The 25199-nt window shown below is 49.0% G+C and overlaps 11 protein-coding genes across 11 annotated transcripts; 3 read left to right on the top strand and 8 right to left on the bottom strand.

Moving 5' to 3' along the window:
• Positions 1–303: 303 nt before the first annotated feature.
• Positions 304–1908, bottom strand: N7518_007440 (uncharacterized protein; the record flags this gene model as incomplete). Its single annotated transcript, XM_057188367.1, has 1 exon — positions 304–1908. One exon carries the CDS (start codon positions 1906–1908, stop codon positions 304–306), a length of 1605 nt encoding a protein of 534 aa, XP_057040070.1.
• Positions 1909–3033: 1125 nt separating this feature from the next.
• N7518_007439 (Zn(II)2Cys6 transcription factor domain-containing protein) lies at positions 3034–3629 on the top strand (the record flags this gene model as incomplete). The annotated part of the gene is made up of 2 exons (XM_057188366.1): positions 3034–3385; positions 3430–3629. 2 exons carry the CDS (start codon positions 3034–3036, stop codon positions 3627–3629), a joined length of 552 nt encoding a protein of 183 aa, XP_057040069.1.
• A 131-nt stretch (positions 3630–3760) lies between these two features.
• On the bottom strand, positions 3761–6469 carry N7518_007438 (uncharacterized protein; the record flags this gene model as incomplete). The annotated part of the gene is made up of 7 exons (XM_057188365.1): positions 3761–4143; positions 4217–4773; positions 4828–5781; positions 5846–6014; positions 6067–6107; positions 6155–6209; positions 6325–6469. The coding sequence occupies 7 exons, from the start codon at positions 6467–6469 to the stop codon at positions 3761–3763; spliced, it is 2304 nt and encodes a 767-aa protein (XP_057040068.1).
• Positions 6470–7024: 555 nt separating this feature from the next.
• On the top strand, positions 7025–10198 carry N7518_007437 (uncharacterized protein; the record flags this gene model as incomplete). The annotated part of the gene is made up of 2 exons (XM_057188364.1): positions 7025–8486; positions 8541–10198. The coding sequence occupies 2 exons, from the start codon at positions 7025–7027 to the stop codon at positions 10196–10198; spliced, it is 3120 nt and encodes a 1039-aa protein (XP_057040067.1).
• Positions 10199–11019: 821 nt separating this feature from the next.
• N7518_007436 (uncharacterized protein) lies at positions 11020–11328 on the bottom strand (the record flags this gene model as incomplete). Its single annotated transcript, XM_057188363.1, has 1 exon — positions 11020–11328. One exon carries the CDS (start codon positions 11326–11328, stop codon positions 11020–11022), a length of 309 nt encoding a protein of 102 aa, XP_057040066.1.
• Positions 11329–12126: 798 nt separating this feature from the next.
• Positions 12127–12609, bottom strand: N7518_007435 (uncharacterized protein; the record flags this gene model as incomplete). The annotated part of the gene is made up of 1 exon (XM_057188362.1): positions 12127–12609. One exon carries the CDS (start codon positions 12607–12609, stop codon positions 12127–12129), a length of 483 nt encoding a protein of 160 aa, XP_057040065.1.
• A 479-nt stretch (positions 12610–13088) lies between these two features.
• Positions 13089–14351, top strand: N7518_007434 (M20 family metallopeptidase; the record flags this gene model as incomplete). Its single annotated transcript, XM_057188361.1, has 1 exon — positions 13089–14351. The coding sequence occupies one exon, from the start codon at positions 13089–13091 to the stop codon at positions 14349–14351; it is 1263 nt and encodes a 420-aa protein (XP_057040064.1).
• Positions 14352–14584: 233 nt separating this feature from the next.
• Positions 14585–15514, bottom strand: N7518_007433 (type 1 glutamine amidotransferase; the record flags this gene model as incomplete). The annotated part of the gene is made up of 1 exon (XM_057188360.1): positions 14585–15514. The coding sequence occupies one exon, from the start codon at positions 15512–15514 to the stop codon at positions 14585–14587; it is 930 nt and encodes a 309-aa protein (XP_057040063.1).
• A 1115-nt stretch (positions 15515–16629) lies between these two features.
• N7518_007432 (putative 2-haloalkanoic acid dehalogenase) lies at positions 16630–17464 on the bottom strand (the record flags this gene model as incomplete). The annotated part of the gene is made up of 2 exons (XM_057188359.1): positions 16630–16756; positions 16818–17464. The coding sequence occupies 2 exons, from the start codon at positions 17462–17464 to the stop codon at positions 16630–16632; spliced, it is 774 nt and encodes a 257-aa protein (XP_057040062.1).
• A 750-nt stretch (positions 17465–18214) lies between these two features.
• Positions 18215–19997, bottom strand: N7518_007431 (uncharacterized protein; the record flags this gene model as incomplete). Its single annotated transcript, XM_057188358.1, has 3 exons — positions 18215–18990; positions 19045–19309; positions 19371–19997. 3 exons carry the CDS (start codon positions 19995–19997, stop codon positions 18215–18217), a joined length of 1668 nt encoding a protein of 555 aa, XP_057040061.1.
• A 756-nt stretch (positions 19998–20753) lies between these two features.
• N7518_007430 (FAD dependent oxidoreductase superfamily) lies at positions 20754–25016 on the bottom strand (the record flags this gene model as incomplete). The annotated part of the gene is made up of 5 exons (XM_057188357.1): positions 20754–22165; positions 22569–23046; positions 23109–23418; positions 23482–23896; positions 23957–25016. 5 exons carry the CDS (start codon positions 25014–25016, stop codon positions 20754–20756), a joined length of 3675 nt encoding a protein of 1224 aa, XP_057040060.1.
• Positions 25017–25199: the final 183 nt, after the last annotated feature.

The following is a 25199-nucleotide window of genomic DNA, read 5'->3' as shown; positions in this document are numbered from 1 at the left end:
GGTCCACATAAATATCCTTAGATCCTAGCTTCTTTATATATTCTACCATTCCTATATTCACAATGTACTGTAAGGTAGCTCTCGACAGCTCTATGGGGCTCAACTCAACTGGCAACGCATTTGTCTAAACTAAATGAAAGCTGATCTATATACACAAAGCATGGATGTCAATATATATCCAATTGACATCCCAGAAAACCCATAGTTTACTTGGTAAATCCGAATTCGTCAAGCAAACTGCATGTCCAATAACATTCGCAACGTTGGATGATAACCTTGAGCGACTTCATCCAAGGAAACCCCTCATCGATCTTCCTTTTTTGGCTCAGAGACCGGATCATTCGGAACCGCATGGGCCATGATGACATGAAGATTGGATTCCTCAGTGTTGAGATAGGTGCGACTTCCCTGGACGAACCAGAACGACACGGCGATAACAAGCATGACGCCAAACACACCAATGGCGTAATTCATCTCATCACCTGTGGGGTTAGGCGCGGTAGGGAAGAAAAAGAAAACAGTCGTCACGCTGCAATACACAATGGTGACCCAGTTTACCGGTGCACCCAGTCTCCCAAGGTTGAACTCGCCACCAGGTGGGAGTTTGTCGCGGCCCATCAGCAGCAGTGTCATGACGGGCAGTCCGTATGAGATGGTCAGGGCGATGGTGCTAACACTAAGGATGGCGTTCAACACTGTCTCTGCAAACAAGAATAGAATTCCAACCAGTGCTATGAGAAACCCCTGGAACCAGAGTGCCCTGACGGGGGCCTCCCAGTAAGGACTCACTTCCGATAGGTAGGTGCTAAAAGGGAGTCCACCGTCGCGAGCAAAGCCCCAGGTGAGGCGGGATGCTGTGGTCACGATGCTGACTGCCTGGCCTAGGCCGTTCATGATGAACAATGCAATCAGCACTGCGCCTCCAGTCTGACCGACCGTCTCTTGGACGAGTTCCATAAACGGTAGGCCGCTAGGCGAGTTCACCACTGTATTGACGTCCTGAATACAGAAGAGGCAGACCACCATCAATATGAAACCGCTCACTGCTCCGGTGATCACGGCAAGGTAAATGACTTTCGGGGCGTTCTTGCGAGGTGCAGGGATCTCTTCTACCAAGTGAATCACGGCGTCAAAGGCAGTCAACCCATACGCAGCCTGCACTAGACCAATAAACCAGACAACGCCATCGGGCCAGCCGGTTTGGTTGATCCATTTCCCAAACACGAAAGAGGCAGGCTGGAAGGAGAGACCGTCTTTTGTTCCCACTGAAATAAGCAGGGCAAGGCAGAACACAAAGAATAGTCCAAAGAACCAGACTCCGACAAAATTGTTCAGCCACGGCAGGAATTTCTCCCTCCGACAACCCATCACATTGATCAAGGTGAGAGCAAAGACACACGCAATATAAACCACAAACTCAAGCCACCCCTTCGACGCACCAGTCCAGGTTGGACTGAACATAACCTTCATACCGAGAAGGAAATTGGTCATAAACGCCACCTGGGAGGCGGCCAGTGTCCACCACCCAAAGACATTGATCCACGCACACATGTACGAAAGGAAGCGTCCGAAGTGCGAGTCCCAGAGACGGTAGATCCAATAGGCCTGTCCGAGGGCAGTTGGCATGCTGCTACATATCTCACCTAGCGAGAGGGCGACACAGGTGTTGCAGAATGTAACAAGAGACAGTCCCCACAGGATCGAGACAGGGCCACCGTTGATCAGACCGTCAGAGAGATCCTGTGCAAAGGTTGACCATGTTCCCAGCACGCAGAATGCTAACGCTAGCATGCTCCAGATGTTGAATTTGCGGGCGAGGATTTGCTCATGGCCGAACTCGGCGAGGTCGTTGGCATCTTGTGTGTGTTGGTCGGTTGGTTTGATGGTTGGTTCGTTTTCCGCTTCCATTTTGAGGGACGGGAGGGTTAAGAGCGAGCGAGTATCAAGAGGATTTATAGAGTATTCACTCTAGAGTATTTCTCAGCAACGTAATCGACGCCGTTGTGAGAATGACGCACTTGTCTCTGGGCTGTAGATTGTATACTCCTCCCGAAGGCGATATTAAAGATCCAAGAATGAGGTCACTGAAGCAGTTTGATGAACCGGATGTCCCGTATGCCCATTCACAAAGCTTTTGTCGTTTTTTCCGGGCATCCCATGGCGTCGGCCTCCGTGGCCATAGAGGAGGGCACGCCCACTGGATATTCACCGAGTGGCCCACATGATAGATCTAAGCCCTGAAGGCATTTTACACGATTAAACGACACATACATACTGAAGATCTGTACAGAGATCCAGTTTTGCTCCAGTTTTTTTTCACCCCACATCCGACGAAGATTGAGGAATCCCTCTCTGGAAGGTAGATGCGGTTTGTTACGTGCAGTGCCAATTATATCGATGGTATTTGGGGTTTGCTGGATATCCGACTCGAGGGATCACCGCGGATGTTGTTCTGATACCTGATTCCTTGACTCACGGCTATCAGATCCTCCCGAGGTCGGAGTCAGTCGGGTTAGTGCGGCTGCCCCAATTGAAGCCTAACGGTCGGAAAGCCTCGATATTGTCTCTTGGAATTGATAATTGACTTTTCGACAAGCGCAATATCTTCAGCTTCATGGCAGATCTACACCCCAGAAATTATAGAACTGTCGGTGGAGAGGCTGAAAAAGACAAGCTTGTTTCTCCTGCATCTGCATGGACCTTCCAAAAGCGGCAAGCGCGCATTGAAACCCGGTCGACTTTGAAACTGGACCAGCTTGAACTTCACAGACCATGAGAATGAGAATCTTTTTTAAGAATGCGAGGCAACTAGTGAGATATATCCCTGGGAGTAACCCGGGAAGCCCTCCCTATAAGAGTTTAGAATGCGCTCACTGAGATTCTTCGTTTGGCCAATCACAGTCCGAGTACGCGCATAGCACCACGCCCGCCTCCTCGCTTGCGTGAGTATATATGAGTGAATTGAAGTTGTAGTATTTCCAGGGGCTTTCTGTCCTTGCTCTTGTTTTCCTTCACAGCAGTTACCTCAGTAGCATGCCTTCGACCGAGAAGCAAAAGGACCTCTCCCGGCGTCATCGCTCTTTCAAGGGATGTTGGACCTGTAAGAAAAAGAGGGTCCAGTGTGACGAAGCGCGCCCAGCCTGCCAAAAATGCAGTTCCCGAGGTCTGACTTGTGAGGGATACGAGATCCGATTGCGCTGGGGAGCTGGTATCGCCTCCCGGGGGAAGTACTCGGGCGCCGAGAAGCCCGTGAAAGATTCTATACCCCTACGGTCGAAGCGAAGATTGGATATGCGAGACAAGGAGGGGGACAGATGTTTTCCAGGGGATGAAGATCGTCAACCTGCTGTGGTCTCGCAACCTCTGACGAAAGAAGGTATTGCTCGTGCATGATGGTCTTTGTGGTTCTAAACTGACATATTCTTCTAGATCAAAATGAATTAGTTGCTGAGCGAGCAACAGTCAATATACCAAACTCGGGGGAACCGAATTCTCCACGGAACTTAGCTATCAGCAAGCATTTTGAGATACCTACATCCTTAGCAACTGCTGTGGCTGTGAATGGTCGGGATGAAGATATATCGAGTCAATATGCCCAGAACGCGGGCCGACGGAGTATATTGGCTTGACTTGAGTTTTTATTTCTGGTTTTGTACTTGAGCACTGCAAATCACTTTGTTTATCATGAATTTAGGACTAGGTTCACAGCGAACAGACTGAGACATATGAAAATGGTATTACCATATTAAATAACTATATCCTATTCATCCTCCCGGATCGTCTCAGTACCTCCTTTCCGCCCCTTGTATTCCAAATGATCAGTCGGCTGGGAAACTTCAGATCGATGGCCTGGTCGCCGGGTATCCAAACTATCGAAAGATTCATAGAAATGGGACGATCGACCGCTCAGCACGTTTTCAATCGACAGTGGTGACGACAATGAGAGTGAAGATGGGCGTCGGGTGTGGGCTGCTGGATACGAGTACTCCGAACCCGTCTCACTAGGAGTCTGCGGTGAGACAGGAGACTGAGAGCCCCGTCTCGGATCGGGGTTGGGCCCACGTTCGGGTTCGGACTTGGGAGGCTCGTCGTGAGCATAATAGGCGGTGTTGAATGACGTTGGAAGCTCAACAGGTGATGAATCTGGTGGATGTCAGGCTTAGTACTCCGCAATATCTTCCTATCGGGGATTGAATAAAGAAAGTCATCAACATACCATGCATCTCATATAGCGCATCTCCTCCGGATTCAACCGTGCCAGGGGTGACAGGCGAGATGAGGGACTCTGGCACAGTTGAAGCCTGCGTCATCGATGGCTGTGTTGTTGACGGCTGCGTTCCTGTGGTCTGCGTCGTCCGCGCCGTCTCCACCGTCTCCATACCCGTCGATGAAGACACTGGCCCGGGCCCAGGTGCGGCTGGGCCGCTCGCATACATCCATTCCGGAGGAAGGTTCTGAGGTTGAGCCTCAGCGGCTTCGGATTTAGCCTCCGAAACCTCGTGTTTACGGTGACGGCGGCGATAAAACAAGAATCCGATAAGGAGCGCAATAACGAGCAGACCCAAGACCGCACCGATTACTCCACCAGCCCACCCGGGGAATCCGCTGCCCCCGCTGCTTTTTTGCGCGGAGGCACTGGCGCTGTCACCGCTGCTGGTGCTATTGTATGGCCAATATGTCTCGACAGTCTTGCCATACTTCTTGCCAAAAATCGCCGCTAGAGAGCTGTTTGTCCATGACGATGGGGCGGTGATGGTTGCACTTCCATTGGAGCTAATAAGCTGTCAGCCATGATGATTGCATTATGTACTGTTGGGTTATACTCACTTGCCCCCTATCAGTGTCGTAACGAGATCTGGCACTTTATACTTACTCCAAGTCGTGGGATCATATTCATCCTCAAAGGTCAAGGTGTTCAGATTGAAATTGACAATGACGCCACCCTCCAGGCAATAAGTTGAGTCGACATGCTGTCCTCCAACCGCTAGCATTTGATCGGGATATACTTTGATGCATTGATGACCGCTGCGACTGTGTGTGTTTGTACCATTGTATGCCTTGACCCACTTAAAGGACGGCAGAGACAATATGTACACGTCGTCCGATGGATTGGCGTTATAGTTCAGACCATCGTACCCTCCATAGATGTAGATATTATGGGATGACCCATCAGCCGCACTCGCAAGCACAGAGCAGAACTCCGTCAGCTGTGGCGGTGTATCACCCGTCGTGTTCTGGAGATACCAGGTCTTACTCTCGACATCGAAAACGGAGACCGTCTCCATGAACGTCGGGCTAATCCTTTTGCTCTCTGCCGTCCGGGTTGAGTTTGCTTTGGCATTCCGAAAAAACTCAATGGGTTCAATCACTCCTCCAATGGCCACTAAAACCCCAGACTCAGATATAGGTACCCAGACCAGTTCCGCCCTAGAACGAGCAGGGATGTAGCTTGGCAGTGTGTCGTTTGTCCACTTCCCGTCGCTCATCGTTGACATGTCAAGGGTGATTAGCGTGTCGGCCGTTTGGTTGGATTGAAGCTGGTTTAAAGTGAAGTCGCCCCAGTCCGCCGCGCGCATCCCACTGAAGTAAAAGCCCAAATTCTCGCTTGGCGCAGATGCGGCAGCGCCATTGGTTATATATCGCGTGACATTGGTGGAAAGGTATTCTTGTTGCCAGTTGGGTGCCCACGAGCTTCTATAGGCGCCATACTGATGGGCGGCATATGACAGGACTTGGTTAGAAGGCGGAGGAGCAGAGCTATCGGTATTAGGAAGCATGCCTCTGTAATAAATAATCTCAGCGTCAGTGATTTCAGTGATTTATTAGAGAGAGGAGGGACCCCTACCCATAGAGATAGAACTCGTTGTCGTTGGCAAACATCGTGCCATCAACGTAATTCGGAGCTATGCTAGAAGCACCGCCGGCGACAGACATGTTGCTGAGGAGTTTCATAAAATCTGATGTAGTGTTGAAAGAAGTAGTGAGGTTCAGGTAATAAATGGTGGCCTCCAAATCTGCAGCTAGTTAGCTATATGCATATATGAAGATCCATTTGATTGCGCCTACTGTTATCTGGCTGGGGCTCGACACAACCATCGTCAAATCCTCTGCAATTGTTAGTGTAAATCAGTATTGACCGTAAAGAACCTCGTACTTCTGATACCATAGCTCACCGCCATCGAGGTAGATTGTATCGCGCAGGATATTGGCTACCCGTGTCAGTAAGAAGACAACTATCGGAAAGGGAAACAAGAAATTCTTACCACGCAGGCCTTGCCAGTTGCACATGGAAACATTAATTTGAGTCGGAAATGTACTGCATACGGCCACTGCGCAGTCTATCACGACCAGCAGCGCCAGCACCGTCCCCAAAAACAAGCTCATTTTTCAATTGAAGCTCATCGCGGAGGGTTTCCAATTTTCGATGACAGATCCAACAATGGAATCCTCCAGGATTTACTGCAGCCATCTTGCCCAAATGCAAAAGCGAGGAAGCGGGGTCTCCGACCTTGCGATGCGGCTTTGTTGTTCATCCTCTTTGTTGTCACCTGCCCCCGCCCTGAATACGAGCAGCCAATGGGAGAAGCACCAAGGATTAAACGACGTGTAGTGCGCCCGCTCAGCTTATGGCCATAACGCCATGATCATTACCATGATCGTATTGCTGCATGACTAGGATCATGCACTTACGGGAGATACAGCTGAATCAACTGGAGCAGCCACATTGTGTGCTCGAGTTAGCCCCTGATTGCGGTCCATAACTCCGTGTCGCGGGATATTTTGCATTTCCTTGTACCTTGTACCGCGAGATCGTCATGACTATGCTGCACTGTCTGAGTCAATATCCACCAGAGAAGAAGTCTGAGCCTCGAACGAAATGTTGGGCTTTCTTTTATTCAAAAAGGGGACCGTGCGTGTGTGTTATGTATTGGGTGTCTTCCCATTCTGTCGAGGTATTCTCTTTGTTTAGCTTGTTTACCTTGCTGGCTGTCGCCGGAAGAATTTTTCTTACAGACAAGCAAAGATGAAGGTCGCGATCGCTCGGTTGTCGCTGTTGGCGATTGTCTTCGGCTTGGTGACCTCAACTCACAGCAGTTTCATCAACAGAGCCCTCGCGCTGCCGGCGGAACAAAAGGACGCATTGACTGCTACAATTGGAGTCGGGGTTACACTTTGGCTCGGTGATGGCGAGTCTTGCACCGCTGAAACTATCACCGACACTTCTACGCAGACCGGAGGTGTCTCTGCAGCTGCCACCAAGATCGTCACCGAGGCTACCACCTACACTATAGGTGGTTGCCGAAATGCCCATACTCCGAGTGCCATTCCCAATGTCGGCATTGGACCCGTGGCCGTTGCTGCAAATACCGCCAGGGCACTGCCCGGAGTTGCACTCATAAAAACGATCACAGATTACACAACCGAAGTGATCACAGCGTGTACATGCACAGCTAACTTGACTGTTACGACAACCACCTCCAGTATACCTGTGACAACCTCCAGTGTACCTGTGATAACCACCTCCAGTTTATCGGTGACAACCACATCCAGTATACCGGTGACAACCACATCTAGTATACCGGTGACAACCACCTCGAGTGTACCTGTGACAACCACCTCACGACCTAGAACAACCACCTCACGACCTAGAACAACGACCTCGAGCGTACCTACGACTACTAGCTCGAGTGTACCTGAAATTACCAGCTCAAGTGTGCCTGGCACAACCACCACGAGCGTGTCTGAGACTACCAGCTCGAGTGTACCTGTGACAACCACCTCCAGCGTACCTGGAACAACGACCTCGAGCGTACCTACGACTACCAGCTCGAGTATACCTGTGATAACCTCCAGTATACCTGTGACAACCACATCCAGTATACCGGTGACAACCACCTCCAGCGTGCCTGGCACAACCACCACGAGCGTATCTGAGACTACTAGCTCGAGCGTGCCTAGTATAACTAGCACTAGCGTTTCTGAGACTACTAGCTCGAGCGTGTCTGGCACAACCACCACGAGCGTGTCTGAGACTACTAGCTCGAGCGTGCCTAGCACTAGCGTTTCTGACACTACGAGCTCGAGCGTGTCTGAGACTACTAGCTCAAGTGTGCCTGTCACAACCACATCTAGCATACATAGGACAACCACCCTAACAACATCGAGGACTATTACTGACTCGACTGCCACTGCTCCGGGGCCGACAACATCACCAGCCACTACAGTAACAACCAGAACCACTTCCAGCTCTGTAGGTGTTACCACTATTCCAGTGTCCACAACATCAGCGGCTGCCACCGATATTTCGACTGTCACTCTCCCGGGAACAACACTTCCAGGGGCCACAGTCACGACAATTATTACTGAGACTGCCACTGTATCAAGTGGTAGTAGCACTTTACCCGGGTCCACCCGTACCACAGCTGTCACAGAAAGTACAGTGATCAGTGATTCAACGAGCAGTATTGGCACTATCACTATCCCAGGTATGTTATCATCCATTGAACGTTAAGTATTATTGCAACAGCTAACAGTATCAGTTTCGCAAACAACCAAAACAATCACTCGTACTCTCACCGTTACCGGGCCTAGTGCGACATCGACCCAAAGCCTTAGCAGCACTACGTCGGTGCCTGCCTCTGTATGCCCCAGTCTCATCAGCAATCCATCTTACACACCCTCCGCCGTGTTGCCAGATGACTATACCTGGGGCTGCGCACCCGGGTATCTCTGCAAGCCCGGTCATGCAGGTGACCGCTCGAACTGCAATATTGAAGCAGGTCTTCCCGACCCCGGATACGTCTGCAGTCCCTCAGACTGCATTGTGGCTCCGCCTTTAGACGTCCATCCGTCTTGGCAGTACAATGTCTCGAACATTTATTACAACCTCAATCCGGAGGACTTCGGCCTCAATTACTCTATCTTCGAAGACCCACTGGCAGCCAACAGTAAGCGCGACATGTCGTTGTGGGATTTCGCTGTCGCCCAAAGGATCAAGAGGGCCGACATAACGAACATTCCCACAGTCTGTTATAATGATTGCCTCGATGCTGCACATGAGCCGCAAATGCTTGGAAAGACACCTGAGCTCTGCAAGAGTGACTCGGCGTTCATGGAAAACTTGGATATTTGCGAGGAGTGCATTACCAACAACGCTGAATCCGGCTCTGATCCATATTCATCCATAATGTTGCCGACTTTTGCACAGTGGCTGAATTTCTGCTCCGATATGGTCACTTCCACAACAGCACAAAGTGTGACCAGTACTCAGATGGACACTACGGCGGCGAGCACCCAGATTACCGCTGCTACCAGCACGGAAACATCGACAGCAGCCACGATCACGAGTACTCAGGCTAGCAGCACTGAAGCTAGCGTCACTGAACCGACAAGCACTGAACCGACAAGCACTGAAGCTACCAGCACGGAAGCTAGCAGCACTGAAGCTAGCGTTACTGAACCGGCGAGTACTGAATCGCCAAGCACTGAATCGACAAGCACTGAACCCGCGAGCACTGAATCGACAAGTACTGAACCGACAAGCACTGAGGCTAGCAGCACTGAAGCTACAAGCATTGAACCGACGACTACTGAATCGATAAGCACCGAACCGGCGAGCACTGAAGCTACCAGCATTGAACCGACGACCACCGAAAATACAGGAAATGAAAACACGAGCACCGAGTCCACAAATACCGAGACAACGAGCACTCAGTCCGAAACAAACACTGCTACCACCGGGACCGAGCAAACATCCAGCCCAGAAACAACTCAACCAGTCACTCTCATCGCCATCTCAGCTTCCGGCTCAATCGTGACCACCTCGGTATCTGGTTCACTTGTGACAACTTCTTTCTCTGGGTCTTTTGTGACAATCTCGACATCAGGCTCCCTCGTGACAAGCTTAGTACCTGGATCGATCGCGACAACATCAGTATCTGGCGTGCTTATCACAACATCCTTGCCCGGTTCGATCAAGACCGTGTCGAGCACTCTAGGCACAGAGACCGGCGGTGAAAGCACATCTGACAATGCTGTCAGTAGTCCATCGAGCTCGGTTCAGACGAGTCAGACGAGTCAGACTGATTCGGCAACTGCCTCTACCTTTTCCCCGGCCTACAATTCGGCAGGATCTTGGAATATCCCTAGTGTTGGCTTAATTGGTCTCTTGTGGGCTGCTTTTGTGCCACTCCTCTAGAGTTCTCTTTTTACTGCGTTTGGTTTTCCATGTCAGATGTGTGTGTGAGATATTTGGTTAATTTTGGAGGTAGTTGGTGGATTTATTAGTCCATTTTAATAGGGATGATTCAATGAAAACGCATAAAGGTCAAAGAAAAACACTAACTAGGGTATACATTAGTGCTTATATCATGTTTCTCAAGTGGCTATGATATTCGAACCGCCTTTTTTTTGTTGTGGTGGTCTCGTGCCGATCACATGCCGTTGCCTGGTTTGCCAGGCTTCACCTAGCTATTTGGCTAGTTAACTAGATCTCGATCATTGTAGAGAATCTAACCTTCTACACATCTCTCTCACCGCTCCAAGATTTTTCTTTTTTCATAACATCATTCCTTATCCTCTCCTCCGCAGTCTCTCTCTCAAAAAAAGAAGCTGGATCAGGGAGCTAACTACTAGAACTAAGTCATTACAACCATTTGGGTCCAAATGTCGCTACAGTCTTCTACTAACTGCTCTCTTTCTTAGGAATACACACCACCATTCCTGGAAAATAACTAGGTAAAGTGAGTGACAGCGGGGAGAGTGCGTTAAGTGTGCAAAGTGCACACTTAACGCACCCCTGGGATAATTGTATACTGCCACTCGACACCGCTCAGGAACCGTGGAACTATATTTTGGTGACTAGTCTCCATTAGGAAATAAAGAGTATAAGGATGAGAGATTTGTTGATGTTTAGATTACTGAGTACGGGAACAATGAGATTGGTTGTTTCATAATGTATGCATTGCTTGACTATCTACAATATATCCTTTCTGGGAGAAGGGGAGTTTTATAAAGCCACTAGTATCTAATACTATTTGGCCACTGGGCCCAGGCCTGGAAGAGGCCTCTTGCGGCGGCCACTAGTTCTCCTATCGAAATGACGATCTCCTTAGCCACTATAAGTACCTTTTGGACTTCTTCCAGGACGTTCTTTAAAACAACAACGACAGCCAGTGTTCCTACCAGGACGTCCTTAGCGTGGGAGACGAAAGGGAGCGTATCTATAGAGATAGGCATAGTGGCGGACATCACGGCGGATATGGCGGCGTACAGCGCGTCAAGTTTTAACAGCGGCTCGAGGACGGTTAGTACAACGATACGCCGCATATAGAGAGCCACTTACCATCAGATAAGTTCAGCTTCGGTGGCTAGGCAAGCACACAGAGCAGGTTAGACTGCAATTTTATAACTGCGATAGTAACTGCCAACGGGGTCAGCCTCAACAATAGGAATATAACGATATATGATTTACCTCGAGGCAAGCTTCGAGCGGCGACCGGAGTGAGCTTGCGGGAGTCGTAGAGAGGAAGAGAGGAGGACGACTATATAGTGGCAAGGCATTAACGCGCTACAACGCCGAGAAATAACATCGCCAGGGGTGCGTTAAGTGTGTATTTTGCACACTTAACGCACTATAGCTCTTAAACTACTAGGCAATCGAATATATTACACAGTGTCCTCCCTAATATATACCTGTAAGTCATCCTTCGAGGTCCCCGGGATCCTATATCACTTTTGGGACTAGAGTTGGCCTTAGAGTCTCATAAGAAGCTGGAATAATCGTATAATCTTCGGTTCCGTATCTAATATTCCTCCTCGCACCTCTGAACCAATCCAACATTAAATCCAGGTATCCAGTTCGCGGACAGTACGTGCTATCACTCTTATCTATACTAGTGAGGGTTGTGGAAGAGTTCTCTACTAGTATTATCTCTTATAGGACGTCGACATAGTGATCTCTCTAGTGGGGTGTCACGACGCAAGCAGGATATATGACAAAAGGACTGATTATCCATAGTATCGTACATAGCACTTCTAGAAAACCTTTCACAATTACCGGATGATCTGAGCCATTCGAAGCATTAGTTTCTCCTATCGAGCAACTGGTTATATATTAGCGTAGGTTCAATAGCAAGCTGAACATCGGCTTCTTACTAGCTTCTGTTGATTCAAATCGACACTATCGCTAATCGACTTGGGCAGATAGACAAGACCTCTCGGTGCCAACTTGAAGTCATGCTTCTCCTTCATCTCCTTCAACGTGATGGGCCGCCGGAGCTCACGGACAGTAACCATTTCGTAAGCGAAATCGTAGCCATCCCAGTCTTTGTGCTTATTGTTGAATTCGGCATTACCCAGCCCGTTTTCTTCCAGTGGAGCATCACCGGCATTCCGCGTCCGGGCGGACCGTGTTTCGCAAACATGCGTGATGCTGGAGTGCGGAGCAGTCCGATAGAACCAGATTCGTTTCACACTGGGTCTGAGGCAATATTTTCGAAACTCGTAGTTCTTTCTTCCATCGGCGATTTGAGTCATGTAGGGGTCCTGCATCGGTAGGATGACATCGCTGTGAGAAGGGCATCTGACCCCAGTCTTTGCGCGGGACATGAGGGAACTGTTCTGCGAACGTAGGGCAAAAATAAGAGGGAGATTGCAGGATCTCAGATCGAGATATGGAGTAAAGGACAAAAGTTCACAGTCTACATATTTATCTGGAGTCGTACAAGGGATCTGTATACACCTTTCCCATTATCGATGGTCATGGGACTTTGCATCGGCTGGTGGCAGGAATCTTGGCAGATCAGCAACAGGTCGAAGTGACTTTCAGGCACCTGCTACCGACTGGAAGCCTTGGTCGTGCAGACTGCATTGTCACCATATCGATTTATCTTTTTTTCATCTCACAAATAGATTTGCATATCAAAATGAGATAGATGTATTCTATAGTGATGCAAGAATATTCGTGATTGATCGTCAAATGCCTCGGAATGTGAAGGCGGTGATAGCGGTCAGGTAATATCCAATGAGAAAGTTATGCCCCGGTGGTAGTGTGTCACTCCTGCAAGTGGTCACCACATATCCATGAAATGGCCAAGCAGCGCTTGTCAGACATTCTAGCCGCCGCCGATGTGGATTTGACCCCTTATGAAGCTCTCTACAAGCATTTCCATACGCATCCCGAGCTCTCGCTACAAGAGAAGGCCACCTCTGAAAAGATCGCCTCCCATTTGTGCCAACTCGGATCCTATGAGGTCCAGACAAATATAGGAGGTTACGGGCTCCTAGGGACTTTCAAGAATGGCCCTGGAAAGACGATCCTTCTTCGGGCCGATATGGACGCGCTTCCCGTCGAGGAACTCACCGGTCTCCCCTACGCGAGTTCAGTGACTATGGCTGATGCGGACGGCAATGAAAAACCCGTAATGCACGCTTGTGGCCATGATATGCACATTACATGTTTGCTCGCCGCAGCTGAAGTCCTGGCCCGTACACGGAATGCGTGGAGCGGGACTTTAATCGTACTCTTCCAACCGAACGAGGAGCGCGGCGGAGGCGCCCAGGCTATGGTTGATGATGGACTTTACTCGAAGATTCCCATGCCTGATTACGTTTTCGGTCAGCACGTCATGCGAATGCGAGCGGGAAGTGTTGGTTCCCGGCCTGGCACGATCATGGCTGCTGCCGATAGCTTGAAGATCACTCTCTATGGCCGCGGCGGTCATGGATCACAGCCGCATCAGACGGTAGACCCCGTACTCCTTGCTGCGCATGTTGTTGTTAGGCTTCAGGGCATTGTGAGTAGAGAAGTGGACGCGAATGATCTTGCTGTCGTGACGGTCGGGAGCCTGCAGGCAGGGCAAACAGAAAATATCATTGCGGACCGGGCGGAAATCGGAATTGATTTTAGGACTGTCAAATTGGAGACCCGAGAGAAAATACTTGCTGCTATTCGGCGCATCGTTGAGGCCGAGTGTGTTGCTAGTGGATCGCCGAAGCCGCCGTTGTTCACACCAACGAGGCGGTTCCCGCCCACCGACAACGATAAACATGTGGCCGCCCAACTGGCTGCCTCTTTCGCAGACCATTTCGAAGACTTTGATGGTGATACCCCGAGGACCAATGTTAGTGAGGATTTCTCCACGTTGGGTACTTCTCAGGGGCTTCCTTGCTCTTTTTGGTTCATTGGAGGAATTGACCCAGGGCTCTGGGATAAGGGTCAGAGAAACGAAATTCCCATGGAAGAGATCCCTGGGAATCATTCGGCGCTGTTTGCCCCAGTGATCCAGCCAACGATGAAAACTGGGGTGGATGCGTTGTGCATCGCGGCTTTGACATTCTTGAAAAAGTAGCCGTGGCTCTCCGGGCCTCCCTCGACGGGTTGGAAATGTTTAGCACTGCATGTAATGAATTGCTTGCATATTTGATTGCGCATTCTCGATTATATATTGCAGTGCTAATTGTTGCACAAGTATGGCCTTTTTGCATAGTGTTTATTTTATTCCTTTGCAATTTGACTCTATTCATTCCCAATCCACAAGTTGTGGAAGAAAACCTCTTTATTTTTGTTTTCTTATCCCTCACATCAAATTTCAAAGCCAGCCAGGAAAGACACCACAGCAGAGGCAAAGGCCTTAGAATCATCATCAGTTCCCTTACGCGCATCCCCAATCTGCTCCAAGAACAATGCCAATTTCGACTCATCCCATCCCAAGATCGGCGCAGATTCCAAGCACATATTGGTCAGGCCAAAGGGATCCATTTCGTAATGACCCTGCACAGACAGTACCCTGCCTGGGTGGTATAGTCCCTGAATAGGGCAGATTGGAGTACTTCCAATATTAATCCACGGCGCGGGCAGCGAAACCGGCGGCGACTCGGCAAGCGTAACAACAGTTCCCTTCGCAACCGCCATCACCCGATCTCCGTGGAACATCTGAATACGCAACCGTTCCTTAGGAAGAGCACCGAGTGCGCCCGGGAACAACTTCACAAAGGCGTGTTCCAATTGAACGGTGGTAAGTCCGACCTCACGACCGAAAGGGCATTTCTCAACCCAGACATCGCGGACTGGGTCGTCCACGTTGCGGACGAGAGCGTGCGAGATGAGCTGGTGGCCGAAACAGGTGCCGAGGATGCGGACTTCTGGGTATTGGTTGTAGACTGTCTTGATGAATTTCTCGAGCACTTGCATCCACGGTGACTGGTCCATTTCGCCTACGCCGGGCGTTCCGCCGGTGATCAAGACTGCGTCCACTGGGTATCGTACGGGTATGTGATCCTTGTCTTCATGGCCGCGGAGAGTGTATAGGTCGGGATAATGGCCTCCTCGGATATCAAACGGGGTGATCTTGACTTCGAGTTGCTCTTTCTCGGAGAGCAGGGTTTCGTTCAGGTGTGTTGCAGTCTCGCAGAGGATGGTTCGGAAGTGGGCGCTCAAGAGCCCTCGAGCCTCGTATAGTTTGCGGGCTGGTATGTCGACGTCTAGGACGGCGATATGGATGATGTGAACCATTTTTCAAAATGTGTGTTTAATTGATGGAGGGAAAAGGTGAAATGGAGATTTCGCACTTGGGCGTACTGCTAAATAATATAATTTTCCCATACTGACTCCGACGCAGAATTAGACAACATTTAGGTAAGACTTAGCTTTGTGGGATATAGTAATCTATACAATATAGGATCTCAGGAACAAACGACGCCCAATTACTCCAACAGACTCCAACCACTACCGAAGTATTAGGTAAAAGCTAACATCGTCACTTAAGATGACCTTATTTTTTTTCTTGATCCACAATCTCTTACATTATTTCTACCGAAAATAACCCGGGTCTTTTCTGTTGAACTTTGTACACTCTTTGTCTCGCGTACAGGATAACAAGTGTGATAAATCTTGGATTTCCGCGTGTCTCAGTTGAAACCGACAGATTTGCTATGATCTGATATACTCTATCTCACTTCTAATGTCTTCTACATGTGTATATGAAATCTGCCGAGCCGAATCGGCCGGTTACGAGCTTATTAAGGCTTGGCTTTCCTTGCCGCTTTTTGCCGAAACTCGGAAGCCTCCGAGTCTTACATAATCATTGGCATCCCCACTCACAGAACAGCAGCCAAGTCAGCAAATCACCTTGCATATAAAAGGGATACTGTCTGAAGTATAGCACCGGACCCAAGTTTGAAATTGGACATATACATGTACCTTGTGGACTAAATCCTGTCCGAGTTCAACGGAGTAACCTTGGAAGCCACGGAGTTCCCAGAAGAGCGGTGAGGAGAGTAGGCAGAACTATGAGACCTATAAGACCAAATTAGGAATGTGCACCTGGGATTTCAGGCAGAGGGTTACGTATACCTCCAAAATATCATGTTATTGCTATTTACAACTCTTCATAATTATCAATACTTGTGTCCTGACTCACTATACATGGCTAGCCAAGTTGTAACATAGTATAATTTGTTGGAAATCTGCTGCAATTGAAATTGCTATCTGTTCAAGCCTATCATCGCACTAGGAAGATAATATTATCCAAAGTTACAGGAAGTAATAGTGCTTGCCAAGCAATTGATATATAGATTAATCAGAGTCGGAGCTGTTTCTTGAATCGCTAAAGTACAGGTAGAATTTCATTAGGAAGACATATCAATCATCTTGTCGGCCGTTTCGAGCAAAGTGTCGGCCATGACATCCATCTTAGTATCAAAGATGTCAATGCACGACTCCTTTTCATAGATCGAGCAGTAAGCGCCACGGAAGCTGATTATTCGAGACAAGTTAGCCAGGTATCTTCCTCATTCAGAGCAACAGCAAAACTTACCCAGCTTTAACAGCCGCGCTCACATCCCACATATGCGCCGCCACGAACCACTTATCATCCTCAGGCTCAAACTTATCCAGCATGGGCTGGTAGGATCCCATCGAAGGTTTGATCATAGCAAGTGGGGACTCCATCTCAGATTCAAACTTCATGAACTGATGGCAACTGACCAGGTTCTCGGCGGGCATTTCAAAGCCGGCGCGCTTGAAGTAGCCTCCGACTCTTTCTGTGTCACCCGTGGTCAAGCACCAGATGGTGAAACCGTTCTTCCTCAATTTCTCCATCATGGCGCGGCAGTCTGGGCGTAGTTCCAGCTTGGAATAGGCATCCTGACATATGTCCCTTTCCTCGTCGGTCGCGAACGATCTCGGATTTTGGATACCAGACAGATATAAGACACGGTAGAAGAGTGCCTTGAAGACTTTCTTGTATGGAACGCATCGCTTGGACATGTGGAGCATCAAAGACTCGAGCTCGGCGGCTTGCATCCAGGCATATCCGAATGCATTGGCCGACAGTTGATGTGCTCGCAGTCGCGGGCCGAGGACGTCGTCGATGGTGTCGATAAAGAAGTCGAATGACACGCAGGTACCGACGACATCAAAGACGGCATGCTTCCTGGGGGTGATCGTGTTGGGGGAGATCATGTTGTGTATACAAGATGTTGACTGATGATTGAATGAAATTGAATTGGCAGACTGAAAGGATTCTTGGGATACATATTGCCCCTGGCCTTCTCATGGTCATTTATTTCACTGCCCTTCGCCAACTCCACTGGCAACCATGGTTCAATCATTGTCTGACTCCGGCACACCGCTATCCGATAATCTAGATAAGATCGAGGTCTACTCCGTGATGCGTAGATAGTGGCGGTGTGGGTATTCCACTCCGGGGCTAACGATATCTGGTAATCAGCTGTCACCGGACCAGGCCCACTCCGTATCCGAACTCCGTCAGGCGATTGCATTGTTTGAGATTAACCGGAGTCTCTGCCGAGAACCGAGATTGAAGGAAAGGGGGAGCATCTGGGGTATCAAATCTGACCAAGGCGGTACCGCAAGTAAAAGGTAGCCGAAGTAGAAATTAATGCGAGTTTGACTGGGATTTTTAAGCCATAATCTAAAGGAGTCTTGGTTATTTGATATCGAAGAGCTGATATATATATTATACAGTTTGAACAGAAAGGCTGGTGGTTCGGGGTAAAGTGAACATATAGTATTGGGAATACAGTTATTCTCATACTTGGAGCAGTCTCAATATATACAATAGATTACTATTCATAAACTCAACACACAGAATTCTTGGAATACATCGAACTCATTGTTACAAAGCACCTCTCAAAGTCAGGTAAACTTGAGAACCCGAAGACTAAGCTAAGATCTCATACTAATCCACGCTCAGTCCCATAAAATGTTCAGCTTGCGAAGACCTTTCTTTGGTTTTGGCAGCGGCTCTGGATTGCGATTGGCAATATCAATAAACGGTTGGATGGGTATATCTTCCAGGGAGATGATCTTTGTCTTGTGAATCAACTTGTACACAAAATAAAAGATCAAGAAAAGAGGAATATTGATATAAGAGGAGACGAATCCTTCGTCGCTCCAGTGTCCTTTGATAAAAGTTGAGTACCCGCCAGTGATGAGCAGGACGCTGAGCATGATCAGCGAGGCCCAGCTGATATATGGCTGGAGCGGCGTCGCCCACGGTAGAGACTTCCGAGAGATTCCTTGTTTCTTGCAGCCATAATAAAAGCGAAGATACGTGACCAGGATAGTGAGCCAGTTGGTCAGAGTTGTGATGGAGACAAGGTCTTGCAGCCAATCAAACACGGTGTTGGCAGTCGAAGAAAGCGACATGTATCCCAGGCACATGAACAGACCATAGAGCGAAATTGCGACCCAGGGGACCGAGAATCTGTTAAGTCGAGTGAAGAACTTGGGGGCTTTACCGTTTACCGCCAGCCCGTACAATACTCTCGACCCTCCGAGCATGTTTGAGTTGCCTGAAGACCATGCCGACGTGATGATGACAGCGTTGATGATTGATGGCACCACCTTGATTCCGGCCAGGGTAGCTGCGATCACAAAAGGAGACTCAGAAGCTGTGCCACTAGAATTGCTGAGTCTAGGTTCATTGGAGGGGACCACAAGGCCGACCATGAAGATAGAGATGACTAAAGAGAAGGCGTCAGATTTGAAAGTGTTTATATGTTTTAGAATCAACATACCGTAGAAGATCAATATACGAAAGAAAATCCGCTTAGTCGCCTGCGGAATAGCCTGCCTCGGCGATTTTGTCTCTCCAGCTGCAACGGTAATTGTTTCAATCCCCGAATAGGCGTAAAGGGCACTATTCATAGATGTCCAAACACCGAGAAAGCGACCAAGGGAGCCACCGATGCCAAGGTACTGAACGAAAGGACCAGGGTGGCGCCAGTATTCAAACCCGATGGTTTTATGGTCAGGACCGCCACCACAGGTGATAACAAGAGCCTGATTAGTACTTGTTAGCATCAAAGCCGGTCAATTCAGTGGGAATCAAACTTGAGCTTACCATTATATTGACTCCAATGATCAGCAAGATCTTCATCAAGGAGAAACCGAACTCGAGCTCCCCGTATACTCTCACAAAGATCAAAGAGGTACACAGCATGACCAATCCAAAGATACTGATCCAAATCGCGCTATTGAGGTCAGACCAGAACTGCACGAGCACAGCAGCGGCCACAATCTCCGCGGGGATAGACACAAGGTAGGAATATACCACGTTGTAGCCGTTGGCAAACGATAATGCCGGGTCAACAAAGTATTCGGCGTAGCGGACTATTCCACCGTTCAACGGAATAAGTGTACCCATCTCGCCCATCGCAAGGGTTACAGTTCCAGCAACACAGCCCATGACCAAGTATCCTAGAAAGGCACCCAGGGGACCAGAACGTGAGATCGCTCGGCCAGAACTGAGGAAGAGACCTGTTCCAATGGTACCGGCCAAAGCAATCATTTGGATGTGTCTCTGATGAAGACCTTGTTTCAAGGTCGAAATCTCTTCAAAGTCTCCGGCATATTCATCTTCTGGTTGAACAGGCGACTCTGGGTCGTGTATCATGGTCTTGACGTCTTTGTCGAATTCATCGACAGCGTCGGTGGAATGATCGTTGTGGAAGGTCTTGATTGTGGACATCTCGATTGACTTGTATTTTCTCTTCTCGTAAAAAAAAGAAGAATATCGGCAATATTGGGCCGTCCTTGCTATATGGCGTAGACCCCGACGTAGGTCCGGGGATGATTAGCCTCGACTTATAGTTCCTTTATTAGTGGCCAGATGGCTCTGAAGTCACCATGCTAAGCGACATATTCTTTATCTGTACACTTAGCTATGCGGATAACACGATATTAGAATTGACGTCGAGGGTGGTCTTCGGTATCGTCCCAAAGCAGTTAGAGGGATGACATGGAGACCTTGATTGGAAGATACAAGGTTGTCAGAGCCCAATCAGCAGGTTTGAGTATCTTTGAGACAAACGTTGACTGAGTGAGATAGCAGCGCACGGGTGATAAATGGGGTGACGACCAACTCCGCAGAACTGGAAGGCCGCAAAACCCACTCCGTGAGATAGTAGGTAGCTCCGAGAGATAAGGTGTCATGGCATGACTTAGAATAGCGGCTCGGAGTATCAACTAACGAGTACGTACGGAGTACTTGTTGAGCCAGATAGACGTGCTGGGCGTTTATCTAGTATGTCATTTTTACTCGTCTGTTGTTACAATGCTATAGAGTACATAAATTGAGGATTAAAGGAACTTTTTGCAGGTCATCACTGTTATATCTCGAAGAATGGAGCCTTTGTTGGTAATAAGTTGTACAAGACTACTAGAAATCGTAAGAACAGCCCAGCTGCATAACTCTCTTAATCTTCAATATGCAATTAAATATATCTCATCTCTTGACGCCGAGGATATCACCCCCGACTGGACCGGTCCTCGCCTTCTCAAGCCTCTCCTTTGTCGATTTAAACAATCTAGGGATACCAACATCTTCAAACTTGACCCCATTCTGAACCATCTTAGCAACCCCAAGGGCAGACAAGAACACCTGAGGCATTCCATGGCCATTGAAGCCTGCGAGTACGAATTGGCCATCCTCCCCAGGCACGGTGCCGACATGGGGGTGAGAATCCCAGCTGTACCCCATGATCCCAGTCCAAACTTTATCCACTTTGGCCCCGCTGTTTTCCCAGCCATTGAAAAACCGCTGCATATAACCATCGTAATGATCTTTGACCTCCTCGATGAGGATTGAATCGTCCACGCTGTCATACCATGAACTCAGAACAGGGTGGTAAAGCAAGTTGGCTCCACCGACAACAATGCTGCCGTCGGCGCGAGGGATGAGGTATGAAACAACGTTGTCTTCTTCGCGGACTATGTAGGAGTTGTTCAGCAGAGGCGCTTTCGTGCCCTCGGGAACTGAAATATGAGTACACAGTCCTTTGCATGGAACGATGGCTTCGCGGTACTGGGGAAGAAGACCCGAGATGTAGGCATTGTTCGCATACACGACTTTCCGAGCGACGGTCGTGCCTCGTGGAGTTGTGATAATAAAACTGCCTGAAGATTGCCGACTCACAGACGTCACCGGGGTATTAGTCTGGAGATTGACCAAACCAGTCTTGAGGATTGAGGCGGTCAGATGCAGAATTAATTTGTACGGCCACAGAGTTGCGGCTGTGAAAGAAGCAGATGCTTTGGCGCCTTTGACACCCGAAATACCCTCCGCATCCTTGCCAGACACGAAGAAGACATCCTTCATGTAATTCAGATCACGGGATACCAGCGCGTCATACATCTCTTCGGCCTTCCGGGCAGTTTCCTCGTTGGACCACACATCGATAGACCTTGTGAGGGTAAAGTCACAGTCGATTTTCTCCTTTTCAACCAAGGACTTTATGGCGTGTATATGTGCGATTTCGAACTCCGTTACCTCCAGCGCGCGTTCAACTCCTGCTCGGTCGATGAGCCTGGTCATGGGGGTGTACATGTCAGGCCGTAGGTGACCACCGTTGCGTCCTGTCGCACCCGAACAGACACCCCGTGCTTCCAGTATTGTGACAGAGAGTTTGTTGTCACTGGCCTCTCCTTTGACCAAGTGGTACGCTGTACTGATTCCTGCATAGCCGGCGCCTATGATGACGACGTCACTCGATACTGGAAGCTCCTCTGTGGTCCGATGGTCGTGCAGTTCGTGAATGTCTCGGTGCCAAAATGGCACAGTTGCATTTTCGACGGGTTGCCGGGATGTATTAGATGAGTCGGTTGGAGACATAGTCATCGGAGTAGAATTGATTGCTGCTGTTTGATTTGGACTCGGAGGACTTGCGCAGGTTGATGAGTAGGCTAGTCGATGACCTGCTTTGTCGGCATTAAGTAATGGCCGGAGTATCAGGTTGTTTGATCATTCGACGAGGACACTTTAGCAAATGCACCGAATGAAGATAACGAACTCCGATTCGTCGGTATTCAATAATGACTGATCAACGCCGTGCCTGTCCTTATCAACCCCCGCAAACCCCATGTCGCGCCCGGCGTAGTCCACTCCGAAAGACAAAAAAGTACTCCGAAAGCTGAACCAGGGGTTATCTTATCAGTTCGCCCCTTGACAAAGCATGGTAGTCAAAGGCTTTAATGTAGTCAACACCGATGGCCTGGAAATGTCGGTCCGTTGACGGTGCTTAATACGGAAAAGGTGGATTACCTTGGTCAAGCCAACCACCCTGAGTCCAGTCAAGGGTGTTCAGCCAATCCATATCATGGAATTTGTTCATCTCCGGGTCAATATCCTGCTCCCTGCCCGTCGCCATAGGTAGATTTTGCCCTAGAGACCGTTCATCTTGCGGACCATATTGTCTCTGGGACTGCTGTTCTCCTGGCAACTCTTGTGCTTGCATGCCACACGATGACCCCAAAGAATCAAACACAGCGTCGATGATTCTCTGTATAACTGTCTTGAACTTCTTGCTAAGCTGCGCATTATTATCCGTGGGACGTATCCAGTCAAGTAACGCTCTGAACATAACCAGATTTTGGACCACTTCCGACCGCGAGAATTTAACACAATTGCTAGCGGCCAACGTCGATGGATGCTCGTTTTGTGGCGAAGATGGGGCTAGATTACTTGCTCGGAGAAGCTCGACGCATAAGATTCCCGCACAGGGCATTGCGTATGATACTGCCTGGATGGATTCAGTTAGTATAATATCAATTCAAAAAATGGCCAGGTTCGTCAAAGACTTACAATCCAGTCAAAGGCATGGTGGAATTCCTGTAGCTGATCGCGATTAAGCCAGAGAGACAGGATAACAGACATTGTCTCTTGGGCGATATCGAACAAGTCTTGGCCATCGCTGAATTGCCGCGATACAAGTAGGCGCTGGAGGAGGAACTGACATTGCAACACGTCGAGTTGTATGCGGGTGATAATATAGACTTCATGGGCGCTTCGTTCATGGCATCGTGAGCTTGACTGGGGCCATTCAGAGTTCCTCTGATACTGAATGTGCGGAGGATATGAAGCAACTATCTTCCCCAACTGAACTTGTAGGTCTCTACAAGAATGTTGGGGTCAGCGAAATGTACCTAGTATGCAATATTGCTTCTAAATAACGTACTCTACCTGCGATTTGGTAAATTCTGAATTGACACTAAGGGTTAGTTCCAAGATTCCTTCCCGGATAGGACTAAGCATGGCCAGTGCTCGAAGCCAGGTTGTTGTGAATATCTGGCCATTTGTGTTCCAGCCATTCGAGTCAAGCTTTGCAATAGCCAGGGCCAATCTTTCTCGGCCCCCATATACATCTTCCTCGCTCAAATCGAGTGGGAGAGGGCATTGACAGTAACGGTTACTCAGCATAGGTGGTCGCGCATTGAATAAACTGTGGCATTTGTCGTGGTAATACATCGACGCAGCGAGTGATGCTCGGTGTTGAGAGAATGGGGTGATTTCCTTTGCAGGAGTGAGGCGGTGGAATCCTGCGCTTATAAAAGCACCGCGGACAGTCCCGTAGTCGACTCGTACACGGTCACCTATCCTGGAATGAGCTCTATTCTATACTGCCAGAATTCGTCCTGGTGTTTGCGACTCACTCTCGTCGCTGATGATGATGCTTTGTAGTCTGGTGCTATTCTTCATGCAAATAACCATGGTATCACTGATTTCAAAATTCCCTTCACAAAGCCTTATACAGGCCGCAGCACATTCTCTCATCTTGTCTGCGGCGGTGTTTCGATTTCGTCCATACTGTTCGGGTAGATCAAATACTGGATCCCACTCTTGCTTGCATCTGAAAGCAATTCCAGCCCAGCTGAAGAGGATCCCAATCATTTCCCATCGCAAATGAGGTCCACCAAACCAGTTCATCCAGGAAGCATGGTCGGAATTGCTTGCGTAATCACATTCAGGTGTCGACTGAGACCTTTTGTGATTGAGAAATAGATCATTTGCCACTCTCAATACTGATTCGCGTGTCCGGAGCTCACCCAGCGCACTTGCATATTCTGTCCATACTTGTTTTAAACACCGCTGAATCATGGTGGGTGACAGCCATACATCGTAGATATGATGAATTCCGGCCATCAGCATGTCACATGTACGAGCAGTGGGGAAGTTAAGTAGTGTTCTGACCGCCAGTTCCACACGAGACCTGGCCGTTGAATCAGGCTCTCGGCCTAGCTCGTGGTGGCTGGAATTTGTGGCATCGAACATGACCGCGCCAAAACTATCTTGATTTTCAACAAAAACAGCCGAGAAGCGGGTCGTCTCGTGTTGGCCTAGCTCCTCTTGAAATAGCATGTTCCGTTTTGATGCGGTGGAACGGGCTGTTAGCCCCGAGCTCGCGGCGGGGCTCGGATCTGCAGGAGAGAGTGAGATCGCTGCCGCGACCGAGGATTCAGTAGGAATCTGGAAAGCGCTAGAGACATTTTGAGTGGTCAGTAAGTCGGCGGGCAGTGTTGTATCGAAGTGTATGGGGGTGTGAGAAGTCGGAGGGCGGCGTTTGGTCATAGGAGCAGGGTGATAAACGCAATTCAAACTGCGTAGGACACATCGCGAACACTTCGGACTTGCATGGTCACAGCGAATCTTAGCCTTGCGACATGGTTCACAGGCTTGCGGTTGGCCATTATGGCGTTTTCTTGGTTCGAGCATCATCAAGTGTAGTCCCCCTTATTATTTCCCAGCTCGGTCATCCATGCAAATACCAGACATGTCTAGAGGATAATAAGAAAACGAAGTATGGTTGTAGAGGAGATTACCAGCCCCAAGGCCGGTGGATTAAGTTCGGCTCTATCGCGATAGGGGGGATATTAACTTTATGTCAGCCAATCAGCT

This window comes from Penicillium psychrosexuale, assembly GCF_028828465.1.
Source record: "Penicillium psychrosexuale strain IBT 29551 chromosome Unknown utg000004l, whole genome shotgun sequence".
Classification (NCBI taxonomy): domain Eukaryota; kingdom Fungi; phylum Ascomycota; class Eurotiomycetes; order Eurotiales; family Aspergillaceae; genus Penicillium; species Penicillium psychrosexuale.
The sequence above is the reverse complement of the archived record's forward strand: the minus strand, read 5'-3'. Positions and strand labels throughout refer to the sequence as shown.